General features: G+C 41.7%; 1 protein-coding gene across 1 annotated transcript in view; it reads left to right on the top strand.

The window, feature by feature from the left end:
• Window positions 1-22,808, top strand: part of MAPKAPK5 (MAPK activated protein kinase 5) — an 85,276-nt gene that overhangs the window by 35,684 nt on the left and 26,784 nt on the right. Inside the window, exons 4-9 of the mRNA XM_040346302.1 lie at window positions 7,429-7,526; window positions 10,641-10,749; window positions 12,170-12,259; window positions 12,936-13,031; window positions 20,542-20,622; window positions 21,300-21,487. Coding sequence (XP_040202236.1) covers window positions 7,429-7,526; window positions 10,641-10,749; window positions 12,170-12,259; window positions 12,936-13,031; window positions 20,542-20,622; window positions 21,300-21,487 — 662 coding nt within the window. The remainder of the gene's footprint in view (window positions 1-7,428; window positions 7,527-10,640; window positions 10,750-12,169; window positions 12,260-12,935; window positions 13,032-20,541; window positions 20,623-21,299; window positions 21,488-22,808) is intronic.

Below are 22,808 nucleotides of genomic sequence, written 5' to 3'. Positions count from 1 at the left end.
CTAAAGAAAGTTTCTGATCCAAAGGGGGGCTCTTATCCAAGCATGGACTCTGATCCAAAGGAGGACACTAATCTAGCTATACCGTCGGATTTGCCGCGGGATTCGGCCGCTAGCGGTGCGGTATTAACTCCCGCTAGCGGCCGCTAAAGGGTTAATCCCGCCCGCAATGCGCCTCTGCAGAGGCGCATTGTGGGCGGTATTGCCGCGGTTTCCCATTGTTTTAAATGGGAGGGAGTGGTATACACGCCGCTCCTCTCACCGCTCCAAAGATGCTGCTTGCAGGAGATTTTTTTCTCTCCCGGCAGCGCATCGCCTCAGTATGAAAGCCCTCCGGCTTTCACATTGAGAAGACTGGGCATGAGTTTTTCAGACGGTAAAGCAGCGCTATTTTTAGCGCTGTACCGCCTGAAAAACTCCTCAGTGTGAAAGGGGTCACCGCTCCTTCCCATGGGGCGGTGTTAATTAGCGCTGCCTAAATCTAGTAAGTGATTGTGTTGACAAAATTAAAATCATCTAATAACATTGTCTCTTTAAATTACAAGCCACATAATCATTATTGGTGTTAAATCCAATATGCACTATAAATGATACTCCATTTGCACTCCTAAATAAAAAATTCCATAAACCAACATTTGAAATTTTAAATAACATGTAACCTTATAATAAAGTGTCAGCGGTGTTGCCATATTATTTAGCCTATGATATTCTACTTGATCAGGCTAGATGTCCTCAGTTTACACTAAATACATTCTAGTTTGACATCTTCTTTTGCTCACTTGTTGATGACTTTCAGGGTGACATCTTGCAGACATCTTTGGTTTGATGTGTCTGCCGTATGTGTATATTACTTCATTCTACATTTATCCACAAAGTGAAGATAACTTGGTGGACAAATCTGATTTTACCAGCTGACTAAGGGCCAGTGTTCATGGTGTTGCATCTTATATCTGTAGCACCCCCATGATCCATGAGAGACATTTAAGGGGCCCATAGTGGCCGGGTGGGCTGACATTTAACCTAGGGCTGAGTCCATGGCTAAAAATGGGGAATTGAGAAACAATCGCTATCAGTCACTTTACGTGTCTTTTATAACGTTTTTTTACTCATCACACAAAGAAAGAGGAATAAGGGCTACAGATGTCCCGAGCAACGCTTATGCCTTGTACACACGATCGGAATTTCCGATGGAAAAAGTCAGACGGAATTTTTTTATCAGATATTCCGACCATGTGTGTGCCCCATCTGAATTTTTCCATCGGAAATTCCGACAGACTTAGAAAGAGAACATTCTCTTTTTTTCCCAATGAAAAGAAATTCTATCGGAAATTCCGTTTGTCTGTATGGAACTCCGACGGAGAAAAAAAACACGCATGCTCAGAATCAAGTCGACGCATGCTCGGAAGCATTGAACTTAATTTTTCTTGGCTTGTTGTACGTCACCGCGTTTTGGATGGTCAAAATTTGGTGTGACAGTGTGTATGCAAGACAGGTTGAACGGAATTCCGTCAGAAAAATCCATCAGCGTTTATCCCGATGGAAATTCCGATCGTGTGTATGGGGCATTAGACTCCAGATCCCCACCCAACTTCTACAATGCAAAAGACCTTAAGGCTCCATTCACATTAGCATGTCTCCAAAGTCGCATGATTTACTGTGTGACTTTGATGCAACTGTTGGTGCGTCTTTGATATGACTTTACACTCTTTAGGACCAAAATCGCATCAAAAGATGCGCCAAAGTAATGCAGGCACTTTTTCCAAGTCGCACCTATTTTACGGGTGCCATTGAAAATAATACACTATGACTTGTCATGCAACTTTGGTGTCCACAAGTCACAAAAGTTTTAATGGAGCCTTAAGCCGACACCGTCCGACTTCTTTTCTCCCAGAAGGGTTATCAGGCCTTTGTGACGATCCAGCTAAAGGTTATTATTGTATCCAGACACCAGTGTCGGGGGCTATTATTGCATTCAGTGACACCAATATCAGGAGCTATTATTCCGTCTACTGATACCGATGTCTGAGGCATTTATATTACATTCAGTGACACCAATATTAGGGGCTATTATTGCGTCTATTTGACATCACTGGAGGTTATTATTGCATTCACTAATACTAATTCTGGGGGCGATTATAGCATCCACTGACACCAGTGTCGGAGGCTATTGTGCCCACTGACACCAATGTCGGAGGCTACTATTGCGTCTACTGGCATCAATGTTGGCATTTTCTCACCCAGTAATTTTTCATCTGACAGCGGCCAATTGACTTGGCAGATTTACACACATCCCCAACCTCTGTAGCAGTTGGGAGTGTGTGTAAAACAATGAACTTCTCCCAATAAAATTCCTGCTAGAAATCCAGTAAGCTTGTAAGTTCCTGCGCTCTGTATTTCTGCTACACTGAAAGCTCAAGTAGTATTGTTAGCCCTGCTGAGTTCTCCTCTGTGTACTACAGAACACCTGCCCTTTATGTTAGGAAGATCAGGGGGGTCATATAGTTCTAGTACACTTTTTTGCCCAAGGGTGACTATGATGCACTTCCATGCGTAAAGTACGGTGAATGAGCTTTGTCACCCTGGGACAGGGTGTATATATAAAGAGTTCAATCACAGCTGATCACGATCTAAACACACTTGCTGGATATCTGCATTCCTTTCCTCATGCTGTCACAGCGTGAGGAGGGGAGAGAGCCTGTAACCAGCAAGTGTAAAAGGGGACATCTGCACTGATAATCGGGGCACGGATCATCAGTGTTCTAATATTCAGTGCCCATCAGCGCTGCATATCAGTGCAGCTTCATCAGTGCCCACCCGTACCGCCTCATCCTCGGCCCTGCTGACCCTGTCCTTTGTCCCGCTGACCCCATCCTCTTATCCATTGACCACATATGTGGCACTTGGGCAAATCCTGTTTCGGAGTCTGATGAGAAAGCTGCAGCTTCCTCATCAGACCCTGAGACAAAAACAGTATACTGCGGCTGGGCCAAATGTAAATGGGGGGCAGCTGAATTTTAGTCTTGCCTAGGGCAGCACAAAACCAAAATACACCACTGACAGGATCGGCACAGCACAGTGCATACACCCCAGTTCCCACGCAGAAAGACCAGGGGCCATCAGTGACGGGAATTAGAGCAGCAGCGGATGCGGTTACTACATTTGTGCTCATAAGTTTACATACCCTGGCAGAATTTCTCATTTCCTGGCCATTTTTCAGAGAATATGAATAACACACACACTTTTCATTCACTCATGGTTCGTGTTTGGCTGAAGCCATTTATTATCAATCAATCAAATGATTTTTAAATCATAATGGCAACAGAAACTACTCAAATGACCCTGATCAAAAGTATACATATCACAGTTCTTAATGCCGTGTATTGCCCCCTTTAACATCAATGACAGCTTAAAGTCTTTTGTAGTATTTGTGGAGGAGGCTCTTTATCTTCTCAGATGGTAAAGCTGCCCATTCTTATTGGCAAAAAGCCTCCAGTTACTGTAAATTCTTAGGCTGTCTTGCATGATCTGCACATTTGAGATCTCCCCAGAGTGGCTCAATGATATTAAGGTCAGGAGACTGAGATGGCCACTCCAGAACCTTCACTTTATTTTGCTGTAGCCAATGACGGGTCGACTTGGCCTTGTGTTTTGGATCATTGTCATGTTGGAATGTCCAAGTACGTCCCATGCACAGCTTCCTGGCTGATGTTCCTCCAGTATTAAACTTGCCAACAATTTTGACCAAATTCCATGTGCCTTTTGTAGCTCGCACATCCCCAAAACATCAGCGATCCACCTCCGTGTTTCACAGTAGGAATGGTGTACCTTTCATCATAGGCCTTGTTGACTCCTCTCCAAATTTATTGTTTATGGTTGTGGCCCAAAAGCTAAATTTTGGTCTCATCACTCCAAATTACTTTGTGCCAGAAGGTTTGTGGATTGTCTCTCTGCTGTTTGGCATATTGTATGTGGGATACTTTGTGGCATTTGCGTAGTAATAGCTTTATTCTGGCGACTCGACCGTGCAGCCCATCTTTCTTCTACTGCATCCTAAATGTGCATCTTGATACAGCCACACCACATGTTTTCAGAGAGTCCTGTATTTCACCTGAAGGTATTTTTTTTTTTTTTTTTTTTGCATCCCGAGCAATTTTCCGGGCAGTTGTGGCTGAAATTTTAGTTAGTCTACCTGACCGTGGTTTGGATTCAACTGAACCCCTCATTTTCCACTTGCTGATTAGTTTGAACACTGCTGATTAGCATTCTCCATTCCTTGAATATCTTTTTATATCTTTTTCCTGTTTTATACAGTTCAACTACCTTTTCCCGCAGATTCTTTGACAATTCTTTTGCTTTCCCCATGACTCAGAATCCAGAAACTTCAGTGCAGCACTGGATGAAAGATGCAAGGGTCTGTCAGGAGTCCATAAACTCATGGACCTTGTATATCTCTCTCTCTTACACACTCACACACACACACACACACACTAATTTCTAGCAAACAGATCACAGGTTAGGATGGTTACCTTTTTAATAGCCATTCAAACCCCTTTGTGTCAACTTGTGTGCATGTTATCAGGCCAAAATCACCAGGGTATGTAAACTTTTGATCAGGGTCATTTGGGTAGTTTCTGTTGTCATTATGCTGGAAAGATTATTGGTGTCTCTCTCCCCTCCATCCCGGACATTTTCCATAAACGATGCTCCATCAAAGCTACCAGTATTGTAAAGGATCCTACCCATCCCTCCCACAGTCTCTTCCAGCTCTTGACATCAGGTAGAAGGTACCGGAGTATCAAAACCAGGACTGTCAGTTTTTTACCCTTCAGGCTGTGAGAACCCTCAACTCTCTCTTTGAAACCTCTTCTACAACCTATATATTGTGACCAGGGACGTCTCGCTTCCCCTCCTTTTTACACTTGAATATGCACTAGACACTTTATAACAGGGCTCGACAAACCCCGGGCGCCAGTTCACAATTGCGACTAGAATCGGCGACCTGGGGCGGCACAGCTGGGGTACCCTGTCTCAGTGCGCACCCCCCCTCGCGATCGCGTCGGGCATCGCCAGCTGGTAATTGAAGCCGCAGCTTTGCAGGCCTTCTGCAGTCCTATAGTTCCCTCTGGAATCTGGCGCCCTCTTGTGGTGCCCGTTGGTATGACAAGACAACCAGCAATGCTAATGGAGCTTCCCTGCCTGTTTCCATCTCCTTCCCTTTACTTAGAAGTTAGAACCCCCAAACATTATATATATATAACACCCTAGAGAATAAAATGGCGGTCGTTGCAATACTTTCTGTCACACCGTATTTGCGCAGAAGTCTTACAAGTGCACTTTTTTGGGGAAAAAATACACTTTGTTTAATAAAAAATAAGACAACGGTAAAGTTGGCCCAATTTATTTTATATTGTGAAAGATAATGTTACGCCGAGTAAATTGATACCCAACATGTCACTCTTCAAAATTGCGTACGCTCGTGGAATGGCGACAAACTTTTACAGTTTAAAATCTCCATAGGTGACGTTTAAAAAAAATTCTACAGGTTGCATGTTTTGAGTTAGAGGAGTTCTAGGGCTAGAATTATTGCTCTCGCTCTACCAATCGCGGCGATACCTCACATGTGTGGTTTGAACACCGCTTTCATATGCGGGCACTACTCACGTATGCGTTCGCTTCTGCACGCGAGCTTGCCGGGACAGGACGCGTTCCTGGCTCCTAACTTTTTTAGCTGGCTCCTAGATTCCAAGCAAATTTGTCAAGCCCCGCTTTATAAACGCTTGCTGCTGCAAAGACTTTTAGAAATATACAGTATATGTACAGTTATGTAGTTCCCAGATGTATATAGGTTTATAATGTATATTTATAATTCTGTTTAATTCATATGTAGCACCGTGGCCCTGTGAGATGCAACATTTCGTTCTACCGTATGTCCTTATGTGTAGTAGAATGACAATAAAGCTTGACTTGATGATTTAAAAAGAGTAAACACAGTTGAATGATAATAAATGGCTTCAGCCAAACACAAACCATGAGTGAAAAATGTTTTTGTGTTATTCATATTCTCTGAAAAATGGCCAAGAAATCATAAATTGTTCCAGGGTATGTGAACTTATGAGCACAACTGTACATGTGTGTAACTGGGTAGCCCTTGTATCAGGGCTCCTGTGCCTCGCAGACACCTGCATCCATTATGATGCAGTACTGGGAATGCTACTATGATGGGGAACTGCAGGGGCGGGGTCACAATTGCAACCTTTGATGCCATGCCCATAGGGCCCTCTGTGCTTACATACACACTGTAGCTATTGGGATTTTTGTTTTATAAGGGTCTGCCCATGCTTTCTGCTTCTCCCCCACCACCATTATCTGTGCTGTCATTGGTTGCTAGGACTGCCAGCGCCCAAGGAACCAATGATATGCTTTCCCAGCACACACAGTAGGATACAACTTCCTTTGTGCTGAGGGAAGATTATGATCCAAAGAGGGCCTCCAGATTTAAGGACTTAGGGGAGATTCTAATTGAAAGTTTAATTTTGATCTCACAGGGGTCTTTAATCTAAGGAGGAGATTCTGATCCACTAGGAGGGACTCTGAACCAAGGAGGGTTTCTGATCTATAGGGGAGCTTTCATCCAATTGTGTCAACTGACAGCAATGTTGAGAGTTCTTACATCCACTGACACCAATGTCTGGACTATTATTGTGCCCACTAACCCCAATTTTTGGGGGCTATTTATTGCATCCACTGACGCCAATGTTGTAGGCTTTTGTTATGTCCACTGAGGCTAATGTCGTAGGCTATTATTGTGCCACTAACACCAATGTTCTGGTTTACTTGCCAACAAAGGGAAGCGGGGTATGGGGAGATGCCGATCTAAAGTGGAACTCCTATGTAGGAGAGGATTCCGATCCACTAGGGGACTGCTAATCCGAGAGAAGATTATCATCTAAAAGGGGTGCTTCATATTAAAGACGGGACTCTGATCTAAACAGGGACTTCAGATCTATGGTGGGATTCTGATTGTTACAAAATGTATGGCTGAAATCGGCTCGCCCCGCATGTGCACAGGAACACGGTGCGATTCCTGTGTGACATGCAGTGTCTGCATCGCACAAATGTGAACCCAGGCTAAAACTTGGCACATTCACGTTACTGTAGTAATCTTTAGCTGCTTTTGACTGTGGATCTTTCAGATCTCTCCAACGTATATTGCTGGCACTAAGCTAGGTTAGAGTACGTCATCAGTTTCCACAGTTCTCCCAATGGGGTTTTGTATCAAGAGCTTTCAAAACTAATGTCTTCAAAAATATGTTCCTGTAACACTTTCTTGCTTTATAATCACGTGTTGCTTTTCCTTTAATTTACCATATATAATATATAATCTCTCCTTACCATATACCTTTTTTACTTATTTTTTTTTTTTTCTTGAAGGTACGGTTACATATGCTGTGTGCAGCACATTCAAACATTGTACAGATCATCGATGTTTATGCGAATAGTGTACAGTTTCCCCACGAATCTAGTCCAAGGTAAGACATTTCTGCTAAATTTTCTTTTCAACCAAAGTAAATGTTTGTTTTTATGTGCTGCTTTCTTTTTCATTATATTTACTTTTATTCTTTTGCAGAAGGTTGAGCACCAATAATTTTGTCCTGTAGCTGTATGTAAGATTCCTCTAGTAGGATAACCTAGTCCAAAAGTATTTTTCCGTGTGCATTACTTTGTTGCCGTAAAGTTGTTTGTTTCTTTTCCAGTTTGTCTTGTTTCGATTACTTCTCTAATAAGTTTCTGAATTAATTTGCTGGACAGATCTCTACTTTTTATTTAGTTTTGTATCATTCTTTTGTGCTAACTATACGTTCAGATACAATATTGATCTGAGAGTTTTGAGTCCTATATTTAGCACAAATAAATTGTTACAAAATACATTTTTTTTTTTTGTTTTTGTTTTATTTATTTATCTGTCACTCTTCTGTCCGGTATAATGCAGGGTATTGGTTGGTGTAATCCTCTTGCCCAGTGACTTGAGGCAGTCAAAGTTATGTAAAATATGTGCTTAAAAATATACTTAAAAAAATATACTTTAACATTGTTAAAGAAAAAATCATGTTTACACCTAACTAGCCTTAAAACTGTCGTCCTAACATCTATGCTAACTAACTTTTGTAAGAAAGATGTATATACTTGCCTATTTTTAGGCTGCTCTGGTCTGGTCACATGATCTCCCATGTGTCAGCCAGTGGCGGCTGCAGGGGAGAGGAGAAAGCACTCTGACAACAGCTAGTAGAGCCTAGAACAGTGATGTCACCAACTGTTTTCAATAGCCCATCCGTTATTGGTGCTTCCTCCTCTCTTCTAAAGCTACACTGGCAGATACAGGGGAGCCGAATCATGTGACTGAAGGGAGCCTGAAAATACGTAAGTAAATACATCTTTTTTTTTTAAACAGGTTCGTTAGCATAGGTGTTGGAAAGATGGAAGGGGCCGTTTTAAGGCTAGTTTGGTGTCAGCAGAAATTTCACCTAAAAGCCTTTAATAAAGATCTCTTGATATCTTTTAATGTGCCCTTGTGTAAACAAGCTTTAAGGGAGTATAAAGTCCCCTAGTAAACTACTCCCTATATAATGCTGGGTACACACATGACTTTTTTTTTTCCCCATTTAACCCAACGGGCGAGGTACTAACACATCAGATATTAGTGCGACAAAATGCCCACTGAGCTATTGTGTTCTGACAGGGGTACTGCCCCCACCAGAACACAGTGATCAGCTTTGGCAGCCATTGGCTGATCAGATGCTGGTTTTCCAGCATGCAGATTCTACAGAAGCCGGTTGTAGTGCTGTACACACGGGATGAAAGTTGGATGGTTCCTGCCAAACCGACCATTTTTGGCCTGTGTGTACCCAGCTTAAGTCATTTAAAATGAGTCCCTAAAGTGGAATGCCAGCAAAAAGTTTTTTTAAGCTTTAAATAGTGTGGGGAAGGGTTATAAAGTCTCTCAGGTATTGTTGGGTTTGTCTCCTTTGGGTGGATTTCCTTCACTTTTTTTAGTGTTACTGAGACAGTAAGGCCGGCCATGTTCAGCAGGAACAGGCGAAGATTCAAAACGCTAATGGGCAGGCTGAATGTACAAAGTTAATCAGTCTATCAACTTGGTTACAGCCAGCTTCCGGACTCTCTTGTAATTGTCGTTGGCAGCTGCTATAGCCACTAGCAATAATTACGGTCTTCTTTTGCGGGGATGGCTTTCCTCGTCCGACCCGCTACCCCACCAGGAGAAGACAGCAGGAGGAATTTCCCTGTCAGCACTGTTTGTGTTGATGGAGGAATTGTGTGAATTTATTTTCTCCAACCTGTGGGTTCAGGAAATAAATTTTACATCACGTATGGTCGGCCTAAGTGAGAGAAGATCTGCCCAATAGGAAATAGAAATGGCAATAGAACACATTTTAAATAGAATTGGGAAGTGCTACAGTCTAGGATAGGAATTTAAAGGCAAATCTTCCCAAAGAGGTCATAGACAGAGGTCATAGACAGAAGTTCAAACCCATTCTTAAAATAGCTAAAAACGCATTGGCAGCTGGTGCTAACTATTTCAGGGGGCAGCACACCACCCCTTGCAAGAGAGATGGCTGTGAAGGCAGCGATTGCCGCAAGCACATCGGGAGGCAGACAGGAAGGTGCTGATCGTCGCAAGCACCCCCACACCCCCGGCATTAGACGGGTGAAAAGGCGATCCACAGCCACCCAAGCCCCCCCCGCTGCATACAGACCTCACCTTAGGTGGAAGGAAGTACTGGGCTATTGCTTCTCCTCCTGGCTAAACAGGGCCAATCGGGTCTCCGAACCTGATTCTTGATTGGCCCGGGAGGAGAATCGGGAAGACAATGGCAAAATATAAATTCGCTATTGTCCCACAACTGGGTGTTTTATCTATTTAACTCAACAAGTATAGTCAATAAATCATTATTAAACCTGTAGTAAATATTGTAGAGTTTGTATTCTAAATGGTGATCATATATAATAATTGTTTACTTCATGTAAAAAAAATCAATAATTTGGAGTTGGCACATAATGGAGGTGGCCATTTTGGCTAGAATATACAGGTTATCACTCCACAAACAGCTGGCGGTATTACTAGGCCATGTACTTGTAATTTGGTTCCTGATAATTCTGCAACAGTTGTACCACACACACATGTACCTCATTAAATGTATGGTACCAAAACACTTGCTGTAGTCATAGTTTTCCTGACCTTTCTTCATTGTCCAAACACATTTACTGACTCCCTAATGTCCCTTCTCTGTTGCTGTTGCCGTTTTATACAGCTTTACAAATGGTTACCTCCAGTAGCTTTCCAGATTTAACAGGCTAATATAGTGACACCCTGCTTTCATACATATTGTATTAAATAAAGTTAGTATATGATACAATGGCAGGAGGATTGATTTTTAACACTGCTGGAAGAGAAGTGCCAGTGCTGTCAATCTGGGGCACAACCTTCACCAAAACCAATCAGCATTCTGTCAAGGCAGCAAATGGGGAAAACTAAGGCAAGGTTGCGCCTTCTGTTGACCAGCATCAGCATTGACTGCATACTCACTGATAATTGACACACTCTTTAAATTAACACTTTTGAACAGGGCACGGCTCCTATTTGTTATGGAGATGATGGAGGGGGGCGAGCTGTTTCACAGAATCAGCCAGCACCGGCACTTCACTGAGAAGCAAGCCAGCCAAGTAACAAAGCAGGCAAGTTCCAGAATTTCCACCAGCAGTCTTGCAATGAACAATAAGGGTTGAAAGAATAATAGAGGGACCTAAGCTCTCACTTATCTTATTGCCTGCTTTGTTATAATGATCACATGCTATGTACGCCACCACTTGGAGGAATGTTCTGTTTCAGCCAGAGTACGCTCCTACTGGACGTATAAATAATGCGTACTCTGCTTTATGGTCCTGCGGTGGACTGAAAGCCTGGCCTGGGTTAAATCCAGTGTACATTTCTCAAATTGTATAAATGTGTCTGTTAATTGGTGTATATGGAAAGCCCAGCTATTTGATTCTTCTTTTTTTTTTCCTTATGCAGATGTACAGGATTATATTTAATGGGTCTCCACATAAAAGCTTCTCCAGGAAGCCTTAAAACATGTTGGTAGTTACCGTACATTGTTGCTATGGGATACAGGCATACCCTGCCATCTACTACTTTGATGTTTTCAATTTCTTGTGGAGCATTGAGGATGTATTGGATAATTTTCCATCTCCATAAAGTGTGTTTTAAAGGGAATATATAGACTTCTTTTTTTTTTTTCTTTTAAGTGCTTTTAAATACAAATGACTGTGATCATCTGGATCTCAATGGTCTTAGTATGGTGTGCTGTGGTTTTAAACATATTGTGTCTACTGTAGGTATTGATTCTAATTATGGCCAGCAGTTTAGTGCTGCAAAGTGAGCCTACCCAGACTGATTGAAGTCAGTATTCGTATCCTCCCTATGCTAGCAATTGTTTAGTACAATGCTGAATAGACTGTTTGATTTTCAGATGTCAAAGTTAAGAGTCACAATCTGAGTGCGTGTATACATAGACTAACAACCAAACAAATGTTTTCTTTGCGTGTACTCCACTGTCCTAAATTCCTTCCCTGATGAAGCCTCCATTTGCATTCAGCATAATGAAATCAGTTTGTGCGATTCTATTCTACCATGGCTGTATGCAATTTATCAAGTAGTGTGCCACCTCTACAAGTGGATTGCTCTCATGCATCTTGCCTTTGTGAAATAGAGTGTGTGACATGGAAATGAGCAAATGTTTCCTGCAGGTGGAACTCTGAATGTTACTCAGCATTCAGAGCTCCTTAATGGGGCAACTCGCAGGGCCAGTGGCCATATGTGCAGCAAATGGGGTACATTCTACAGATCCTTTAGGAATCACTGAAGTGTTAGTACCAGCATCTCAGTAAATTTAGGCTTACCTTTCCACTTTATCGTTATTACCCTAAATGTATATTTGCTGAAAATATGCTATCATTTTCTTTTATCGAACAGAGTGCAGACTAGCAGTCTAGCATGTATTTAATAACCTATATATTGACACAGCTTCTCTTGTATTAATATACAACTGTAGGGGAGAATTGCTCCTTGTGCTTACTTGTGTTTTTTTTCTTACAGATTGCTTTGGCTCTACAGTATTGTCACTCATTGAACATTGCACACAGAGATCTGAAACCAGAGAATTTGCTCTTTAAGGATAACTCCTTGGTAAGACTGTTATAATCCTTTTGTGCAGTAGGCAGTTTTCTCACTCTAATTACAGCGCTAGATTATATATTGAAGGACTGCTTGTTTGCAAATACAGACTTTGCATTTACCCAGTCACCCTGCTTTATACTGCTCTAATGTTTTTGGTACCTTTTCTATGCTTCATACCCAGTGAAGTGAACATCCCTTAGATTAAACAAATCTCCCTACATAAGTTTTACATGCATATCTGCTTTATATATTCTTTAGAACGTGCACATCATGTTGGTGATTTTCTCTTCCTGTTCAGCACTGGAAGTGAAGTCTGGGCATACAGCCAAGACGGCTGATTGGAGGAAAGGCATACACCCCCTCTCCACATAGGTAGAGACATGCAGAGCTGTTCTGTAAATAGATATGCTGTCTGCTAATATATTTAAAGAAACCTCCCTAAATTTCAGGCTGGTTTTATCTCAGTTGACAGAGAGCTTGTCAGAAGTCATCATGCTGAAAACAGTATAACAAAGCACGAAAAAGCCAGGGGACTTAGTGCTTTGAAGGGAGATAATAAAACACTGCAGATATATGTGCCCAGCTTAAATTTCATGAATCGGGTTTACATCCACTTTAATCATCAAACTAGTCATTTTACATTGTATATATGTCTTTTCATAATTTTTTCATTTTTTTTTTTCAGGATGCTCCAGTCAAACTTTGTGATTTTGGGTTTGCAAAAATAGACCAAGGAGACCTAATGACACCACAGTTTACCCCTTACTACGTAGCTCCTCAGGTAATTGTTAAAATTAATTGAGAAACGTGGAACATAAGAAATTGACTTAATAAAGAGAACCGGTTATAATATAAGTGTTCAATCTTTTGGCATAAGTATATTGGCTTGCATTTGAAATGTTTTTATTGCCCTCTTATTTACCTTAATGTTTTCTAAGGATGTCCCAAAGCTATTGTGTGCATCCACAATATATTGCCAACAAGTTACCAATTTAAACACCTTTTTTGGAATTTACAGAAAAATTGTTATTTGCTGTCAGTGACTATCTCTTGCATTTTTGTTTAACTACTTCCCACCCGGCCACTGTACATATAAGGCTGGGTGGGCTCTCTCTCCTGAGTGGACGTTCAGGAACATCCCTCAGAAGGAGATCCCGATGCGCTCGTGTCACCCTGACATGGCGCATTTCAGATCGGCAGGTGGGCTCTGTGATTGGCCCTCCTGATCACATAACTGCCGTGTCCAATCACAGCCATCATGTGATGTAAACAGAGAGCTGGTTGCTAGGCAATCGACTCTCCTCTCCTCACACATTTGGTTGTCGGTGAGGAGAGCAGATCGCTGCAGCTAGCTGTTGATCAGTGAGTATGAGCTGTTTTTTACAGCTTTTTAGTCGCTGATCACCAGTCTAGTGTTCCCACAATGTAAAACACACAAAGTTAACACACATGTCCTCGCATAGTAAAAACACCTGTCCCCCACATATGTAACCGTAAAATCACATGTCCCAATGATCATTTGCACACAAATGTCCGTGATCACCTGCGCACATCTGTACATGATCATCTGCGTACATTTGATTTGTAATCACACAAACCAATTATTATACACTTAACATGTTTTTTTTTTTTTTTTTTTTTACCAAAAACATGTAGAAGAAAACATTTTGGCTTAAATTTATGAAAAAAGTCGATTTTATTGGATTTATCTTAAAATGGAAAGAAGGAAATATTTTTTTCCCCAAATTTCCGCTCTTTTTTTTCGCTTATATCGCAAAAAAATTAAAACAAAGTCGTGAATAAATGGCACCAAACGAAAGCTCTATTTGTGTGAACAAAATTATTAAAATTTGATTCGGGTACAGCGTTGCATGACCGCATAATTGTCATTAAAATGCGAGAGCGCTGAAAATTGGTCTGGGAATGAAGGGGGCGAAAACGCCCAGTATTGATGTGGTTAATTCAGTCAGTTGGGCAAGGTGATCAATTTCATTAATCTTTCAATTATTATTTAGCTTATAAACAAAGTAGACCTGAACTCAAATGGCTATGATATATTCTGGAAGTGTAAATTGTGCCTAAGCAAGTACCCTTTTTATCTTCGAATTCCTATCAAAAATGCTCATCTCAGGAGATTATCAGTGCAATATGCATAGGTCTACTGCTGCTGCCTGGTGTTCTCCTTGCTGGAGGCTCTCATATGAGGAAGCCATGCTCTGCCTCTAACAAAATGGCAACCTCCACATGGATGGACAGTGCAAAAAACAGGAATGGTAAGTTAGTAATGGGGGGGAAAAGTTCAGCTGCAGGAAAACCACAGACAACACTGGTTTGTCCTTTTTACCTTTTTTATGCCCAGCTTTTAGAGATCAGTTATTTCCTAATCTAGACAAAAAAAATCCAATTCATTGCAAAAGAGATTACAAATAATATGCACACAATCTATTAATCAGAATTGATCACCCATTTATTTTCAGTCAAACTTGAAATGATCCATCTAAACCATTCAATCCAATGATCTATTACAAATTGTTGTATGCATGGCGTGCTTTAAAGGGGAGAGGTCACCTGAAGTCTTTTGCTGCCAACTGTCTGACCTCATGCTGTCTCCTGTGTATGCATAACAGGATCACATAACAGAGGACTGTAGTAAAAAGGAATGTAAAAATACAGAGCTGCATGTTTGTTGCTATTACTTGGGCGCAGCATATTTTATTAGCATGAATTCAGACATTTGACTGGGAAGGAGCTTTTGGACCTCAGGGAGTGCCTGACTCTGGTCTCTGAGTCATCTTTGAAAGAAAACAACAATTGATAATGTAACACTAAGAGCCCATTCCCACAGGGGACGACTTTGGATCCGACTTCAAGTCACCTCAGGTTTCCTCAGGTCGCACTGTGATTCATACTCAAGTCGTGTCCAAGTTGCCTCCCAAAGTCATGCTGGAAGTTGTGTTGCCCCTGTGTGAATGGAGTCTTAGACCTCATGCACACTGGATGTTTTTTGGAAATTTTTACAGATGCTGTTTTTGGCTTCAGATGTGTTTTTCTACAGTCAATAAACTCTCTACACACACATAGGCTGTTATCAACTGCTTTTGGCTGTAGCCCCCCCCCCCCCCCCAAAACTACGGGGGTTCTGAGAGGAGTTTTCAGCTGTAAAAACAACATAAAACGCTGATAAATGCGCAAAAACTTGGCTCATCAGCATTTTTATAACGGTTTTGATCCATTGGAAAAAAAACCTGCTAACGTGGAAAAACGCTAGAAAAAGCTAATAAACTATATTGCAGATACATTGAAAAACTTGCTGCAATGCTACTGCCGTTTTTTTATAACGTTATTTTAATGCCCAGTGTGCAAGGTTAAACTTAAATGTTTAAACTCTTTTATAATACCAATATCTATTTGTCTAATTGCTGCCCCCCTTTACCATCAAAAATGTCTTGTTTGGTACAGGGTATGTTAAGTAGAGTCTGCAGACTCTTTGTTTAAAAAGCATAAACAGTCTCTCATTTCTCTTGTCTGGTGGCCTGTTATATTTTAGTAGTTGTTCATAAAAAAGCCTGGTACCAGAACCATATTCTACATTGATTTTATTCTAGCTTATATTTTTTCTGAAATACATGTTGCTAGAGGCACTAACTTGACACTAACTTTTAGGTATCCCTAAAGCAGCATGATGTCTAAATACGGCGCCGCAGATGGCTGCACTGTTGTCTGAATTAGATAAACCTACAAGCAGTCCCAGTTAATTTCTGCTTAACCCATTTCATACAGAGGTATGGAAACGCACAGAACATGCGCCCAAAGCTCCTTGCATTGTAATTTTAGGTGCTGTTCAAGCTTATTGGGGATGGAGAGATGTATTTACTTCAACTAGTATTAGTTACATATTGGTTGGTGTGAGAAAAACAATTTTTACACAAGTGGGGTGAAAAATTTTGAATGCACACCCAGCAGAGATGGAGAACTGTATAAATCTGTATAATCTGTCATGGTCATTATTCTGTCACGTGGCAGCCACTTCATTGGGGGCACCTCCCCCCTAATCCATGCATCCGGCCCCTAATCTACATGCAGGGCGGAACCTGAGGCTCTAATTGGTTTAAAAAAAAAGTGGGCTTGTGGCGCAGAGCACTGTGCCCTAATCCCACCCAGTAGTGTGACAATAGCAAATTAATATTCACTATTGTCTGCCTGCTTCTCCTCCTGGCCAATCAGGAAGCAGGTCCTGAGACCCGATTGCCCAAGAGGAGAAGCGACCGTATTGCCTGGTACTGGGGGAGCATGTACGGGGAGATCCGGGAGATGGCCATCCTCATCAGAGCGATCTCGCGCTGCATCGATGCGAACACATACATAATCGAGAGCGGATGTACAGGGAGATGGCTGTCCTCGTAAGTACCACCCACGGGGAGAGAGGACCCCCTCCAGCCACTGCACTAGAGAAAGACATTAATACTACCTTGTGGAATTGACAATTGATATGGTGATATGGTTGTCATGCTGCGAGTTTCGAGATGTAAGAAAAAGTCTGATGTATAGAATAGATATTGCAGTCAGCATATTTTAAAGTGGTTAATGAATGATATCAGATCCCTGGGTGTGTTCTAATGCCGGGTACTGAGGTTCGGACATTCCGAAAACAAAACCGTGGATTTGTTTTGCGACAGATGTTGGCTCAAACTTGTCTTGCATACACACGGTCACACAAATGTTGTCCGAACGCCAAGAACGTGGTCACGTACAACACGTACGACGGCACTATTAACCACTTAAGACCTGGACCAATATGCCCCTTTTTGCGATTCGGCACTGCGTCGCTTTAACTGACAATTGCGCGGTCGTGCGACATGGCTCCCAAACAAAATTGGCGTCCTTTTTTTCACACAAATAGAGCTTTCTTTTGGTGGTATTTGATCACCTCTGCGGTTTTTATTTTTTGCGCTATAAACAAAAATAGAGAGACAATTTTGAAAAAAAATTCAATATTTTTAACTTTTTGCTATAATAAATATCCCCCAAAAATATATATAAAAAAAAACGTTTTTTCCTCATGTTAGGCCGATACGTATTCTTCTACCTCTTTTTGGTGAAAAAAAAATCGCAATAAGCGTTTAACGATTGGTTTGCGCAAAATTTATAGCGTTTACAAAATGGGGGATATTTTTATGGCATTTTTATTCTTCTTTTTTTTTTTTTTTTTTTTTTTTACTACTAATGGCGGCGATCAGCGTTTTTTTCTTTTTTTTTTTTTTTTGTGACTTCGACATTATGGCAGACACATCGGACAATTTTGACACATTTTTGGGACCATTGTCATTTTCACAGCAAAAAGTGCTATAAAAATGCATTAATTACTGTGAAAATGACAATTGCAGTGTAGGAGTTAACCACTAGGTGGGCGGTGTAGGAGTTAAGTGTAAACTCATATGTGTTTCTAACTGTAGGGGGGTGGGGCTGGACGTGTGACGTATTGATCGTCTTTCCCTATATCAGGGAACAGACGATCAATGACAGTGCCACTGTGAAGAACGGGAAAGGTGTGTTTACACACACCTCTCCCCGTTCTTCAGCTCCTGTGACCGATCGCGGGACACCGGCGGCGATCGGGTCCCGCGGCCACAGAGCTTCGGACTGGGTCGTGTGCGCGCACCCCGCGGCTGGGCTTTTAAAGGCGACATACCTGTATGTGCCTGTGCCCAGCCTGCCATTCTGCCGACGTATATGTGCAGGAGGCGGTCCTTAAGTGGTTAAAGGGAAGTTCAATACCAGTCGTGTTAGTAGAAGTTTGGTGAGAGATGATTCGCTTTTCAGCCTTGTGCTTTTCAGTCCGTTACAGCGTGACGAATGTGCCATCTCCATTACGAACGCTAGTTTTACCAGACCGAGCGTTTCTGTCTCATACTTGATTTAGAGCATGCGTGGAATTTTGTGCGTCGGAATTGTCTACACTCGATTGGAATTTACGAGAGCAGATTTTGTTGCCGAAAAATTTGAGAACCAGCTCTCAAATTTTTGTTGTCGGAACTTCCGACAGCAAATGTCCAATGGAGCCTACACACAGTCGGAATTTCCAACAACAAGCTCCCAACTAACATTTGTTGTCGGAAATTCCGAGCGTGTGTACGCGGCATAACTGTAGGGGGGGATGGGCTTACTGGAACATGACTGAGATCACTGTTCCTGATCACTGGGAACAGTAGATCGCCTTGTTTACAAAAGCAAATCCTCGTTCTGCCTCTGTCCATAGCGATTGCGGGTGGCCGGCGGACATCGAAGCCGTAATGGTGAGCCATAAGTGAAGCACTAAAACAACAATGTTCTTGGGATGATAATATCACATGGATGTTCCGGCCATAGACATTGCTGTTTTGTGAGTCTATGAACTTAGTATGGAGCTCAGGATCATGCCTGGCATTTGCGAAATGTCCATCCAGTTTTTCGGCTAAATGTCCCAAGATCTGTGCGCCTGAGTGGGACCAATAGAACTGTGTTGTGAGGGTCACATGTCAAGTGGCTCTTGCTTAGGAAGGAGAGAAAAGTAGGACTCGCTGTTAGCTGGGCGTGCATTCCTGGAGCCATGTCCGATCCCCGCGGCTCACTCTCGTCCAGCATGGCAGAACATGCCATCCCACAGCTCCAGCCATACAGGCAGAACAACGATTGTCCCATACACTCCTGTTACGGTGAAGTCATCCGCACATGCGAAGAAGGTCTATGGCCAGAATGTCTATAGCTGGACTTTCACTGAACATTAAAAGAGGATTGCTCAGCGCTGGATTAACTCTGTGTGGCAAGACTGGGCACAGATGATAGGGAATCGTATACTCTACATTGTGACATCAAAACAAAAAAACATTTTTTGGGGGTTTACATCCACTTTAAGCATCATGGTGCTATATCACCCTTCATTACAAAAGCCCATCTCCATATCCTCTAGATGTTGTAGATAATTCTGAAGGCTTGGATTGAGCAAATGATATGGTGGGCGCATTTAGTATGAGGTGTTAATATGCCGGATAAAGTCTGCAACCTTGTCATTTTAAATCTGGGCCCTGTGTGTGTGTGTGTGTGTGTGTGTGTGTGTGTGTGTTTCATTTTTTTCATCTTTTTATATGTATCAATTGGAAAGATTGCATTAGATATATTTATTGCTTGTAGCAATCTATTTTTAAGCTCCACGCAAGAAGCTTTCAGTAGACTGCCACTGCAGCTGGTACTCTAATAAAAACCTTAAAGCGATACTAAACACATGCTGTTTAATTGGCATTGTCTCTATTTCTGCATGTGGATGATGACACTAATTATTTTAATTAAAAAAAAAAAAAAAACATCCAAGTACCTTTTTCCTGATCAATATACAGCTGTCATATGACCCAGATCTTTCCCAGCCTGTCTTTAAAAGGAACTTCTTGTCCTCTGCTGTTGGTCACATTTTCAAAAAAATAAATAAAAGCTTTTGGAACACAGAGTAAAAATAAATAAATCATATCAAATTATTATAAATTGTCATAAAAATATATATTTGAAATAAAATATTTAATATTTTGTAGAAATAACATGGTGTGGGCGGATTTCTGCCAGTTACAGGCTGTTTCACGCCCCTCCAGCCTGTGTCTTAGAATAAGAGGGAGGTAAAGCCTCCATTAATCTACATGTAATATCCAACCACCCCATTGTGTTAAGCTGTTTAGTGGGCATGGAGGAGGGAGGGAGGGAGTGGGCTGTCATCTGCCACTAGGTATACGCCCACATATGTGTGACTCTATAGTCACATGGGCTGCTCACATGTGATAAGGAGGAAATGCTCAGCATAGACACTCACTGAAAACTGAGCATGTGCAGAGTTGTCACTACAGCTGCAAAATCCCTAACTGAATTGGGGACATGAACCGAACAGGGAGATGAAGAGCAGCAGGATTAACCAGTTTTTTTTTTCAGAATACGGAAAACGAATCTCATAGTGACTATGAACAGCAATGTAATACAGCAATTGTTTTTTTTTTTTTTTTTTTTATAAAAGTGTGTTTAGTGACTCTTTAAGAGCATACGGACCTGCCCGTTCTGTATTAAAAGGAAACATCATCATCAGGCAGTACAGGGCTTTTAAAGCTGGAATATGTCCTGTAGTATTTTCTATTGTAAAATACCTTTTTATAAAAAAAATGTTTTTTTTTTTACAAAAAATGCCCTTACAAAAAAATGTTTTGTATAGAAGATGTTTATCAGTTAATGAGATTTTTTTTTATGCAGCTCTTCTATTAACTTTATATTATAACTGTCAGGTTCTAGAGGCACAAAGAAGACACCAGAAAGAGAAGTCGGGGATTATTCCTACCTCACCAACACCATACACATATAACAAGGTAAATGTTTTTGCCGATTATCAAAACGAATTTGTGCTTTGTGGCCACCATTGAATATTTCAGAAATACATTTTCCCACAAAAACTAGTGTTCCAAAGCTTTGTATTATATTGCATATACGGATTTGCACCAAGGAGAGGACACAACAACTCTTATCTGCATTCTTGCTTAGTTACTGCTGCAAGAATATCCAGATGAGCCAGCTTTTGTTCTAGGCTATGCAATGGCCACGCTGCAATAGATTCTACACATAGGGAATGTTGCGCCAACAGCTTTCATTTAATAGACTGAAATGTTTAAATTGAGAACCAATGCACATGAATAAATAGAAATGTAAAGATAAGCATTGTTTTCCAGGAATTTTGTAATCACATCAAGTTTCTTAAATTCGCTGAGAGAGCTAGAAATCTTGTAAAATTTATAAGCTTGGAAAGAAATGTGTATTTTTTTTTATGTATTTTTTTGACACATTTAATCAAGCAACATAGAACACAAGGTGTTAGAACAGTGTTCTTTGTGATACAAAGAAAACATTGCTCCCCCCCCCCCCTCCTTTTGTTGTTGTGGGAAAATATTTTATCACCACCCCTACACATGTATGCAAGGTGTGCATACAGGAACCTATCACTATTATGTGTTTTATGTTTTTACTCTGTGGTTGTCTCTGTCTCTCCCAGAGCTGTGACTTATGGTCCTTAGGTGTGATCATCTATGTGATGCTGTGCGGCTACCCTCCCTTTTACTCCAAACACCACAGCCGGACAATCCCTAAGGATATGAGGAAGAAGATTATGACTGGAAGCTTTGAGTTCCCAGAGGACGAATGGAGCCAGATCTCAGAAATGGCAAAAGACATAGTCAGAAAGTGAGTTCTTGCATTTTCCTGAAATCTTTGTAGTTATAAAGTAAGCAGTTTTTTTATTTTTTCAATGTTTAATCCCATGATCTTTGCAACTCATCTACAGCAATAAAGCCATTGTTAGACTGGTGTGGCATCTGTAATGTTAACGCCTTCAACAAGATTGCTCGTAAAACAAAATCGTATTAATTTCAAGACTAAGTTCACTTTTGTTATCCAGTATATTGTACTGTGAATGTATATAATGTGTGGGGTAAGGGGGCCCCAGTAGTTAGAAAAACACTGTTTCGCTTACAAGATTGGTGCTTAGTTTTAAATGCTCTACCTGTGATGACTACCCCACAGTCTGGCTAACAAACTGCCACTGTGAGAGGTCATCCCCATCCTACCTAGGATCTGGAATACACCATAAGCTGAGCGTGCCCAAGGCACTTTATCTTCCCTCGTTGCCACAGTGCTGCTGCTGCGACAGGGATAGCACATTGTGCATGCAAGGAACATGAAAGGGAAAGCACACGTTTTCCTATGATGCTGGGGACGTGCCCAGCATAGACTGCATACAATTTCCTAGGCCAGACAGGAACAAGCGATTAACCACTTCACCCCCCAAAGGATTTAGCCACATTCCTGCTCTATCACGAGCGATCGCGGGTGCTGGTGGAAATCGCGGCCGCCGGGTACACAGTTCGGCTCCTCAGTGATGCAGTGGCACACGTACACCCCCCATATTATAATAGTATCAGCATGTGGTTAACCATATTTTTACATTTTTTTTGCCCGTACTGTGGGGAAGCCACCACAGATATGCAATTTAAACTAGGCACCAATTTTGGAAGCTGCACTTTGTTCACCTTACAAGAGAAGTTCTGCAATTCTTTTAAGAATCATACTTGCCTATGTGGATGCTGCATCGGTCTGATGCTGCATCCATGGCTGGCTCAGGCTTTCAGCGGCCCCCTGGGATGCTGAGCCAGGTATCGGTCCGGGGTTCTGGGTGGATCCTGATCATATGGTCCTGATCTTTCCCAGGCTCTGTGACGAAAACCGGTCACAGGAGAGCTGAACGAACTGGACTCCTGTGATCCATAGGAGAAGTACAGCCAAATGGGGAGTGGCTTCAGAAACCATCCCCGCCAGAACAAAACAGTGATTATTGCTAGCGGCTATACCAGGCGCTAGTGATTAGTCATATGTAGAATGCAGCAGGCTGGTTGTACTCTAGTTGATCGATCAAGCAACTTGGTACATTTAGCCTGCCCATACATGGTTCAAATCTAGGTCGGTTCTGCAACTGTCTTGGGCTGGCCTTAGGCTTTAAGTCAGGGGT

Source organism: Rana temporaria, chromosome 1 (assembly GCF_905171775.1).
Source record: "Rana temporaria chromosome 1, aRanTem1.1, whole genome shotgun sequence".
Lineage (NCBI taxonomy): Eukaryota > Metazoa > Chordata > Amphibia > Anura > Ranidae > Rana > Rana temporaria.
The sequence above is the reverse complement of the archived record's forward strand: the minus strand, read 5'-3'. Positions and strand labels throughout refer to the sequence as shown.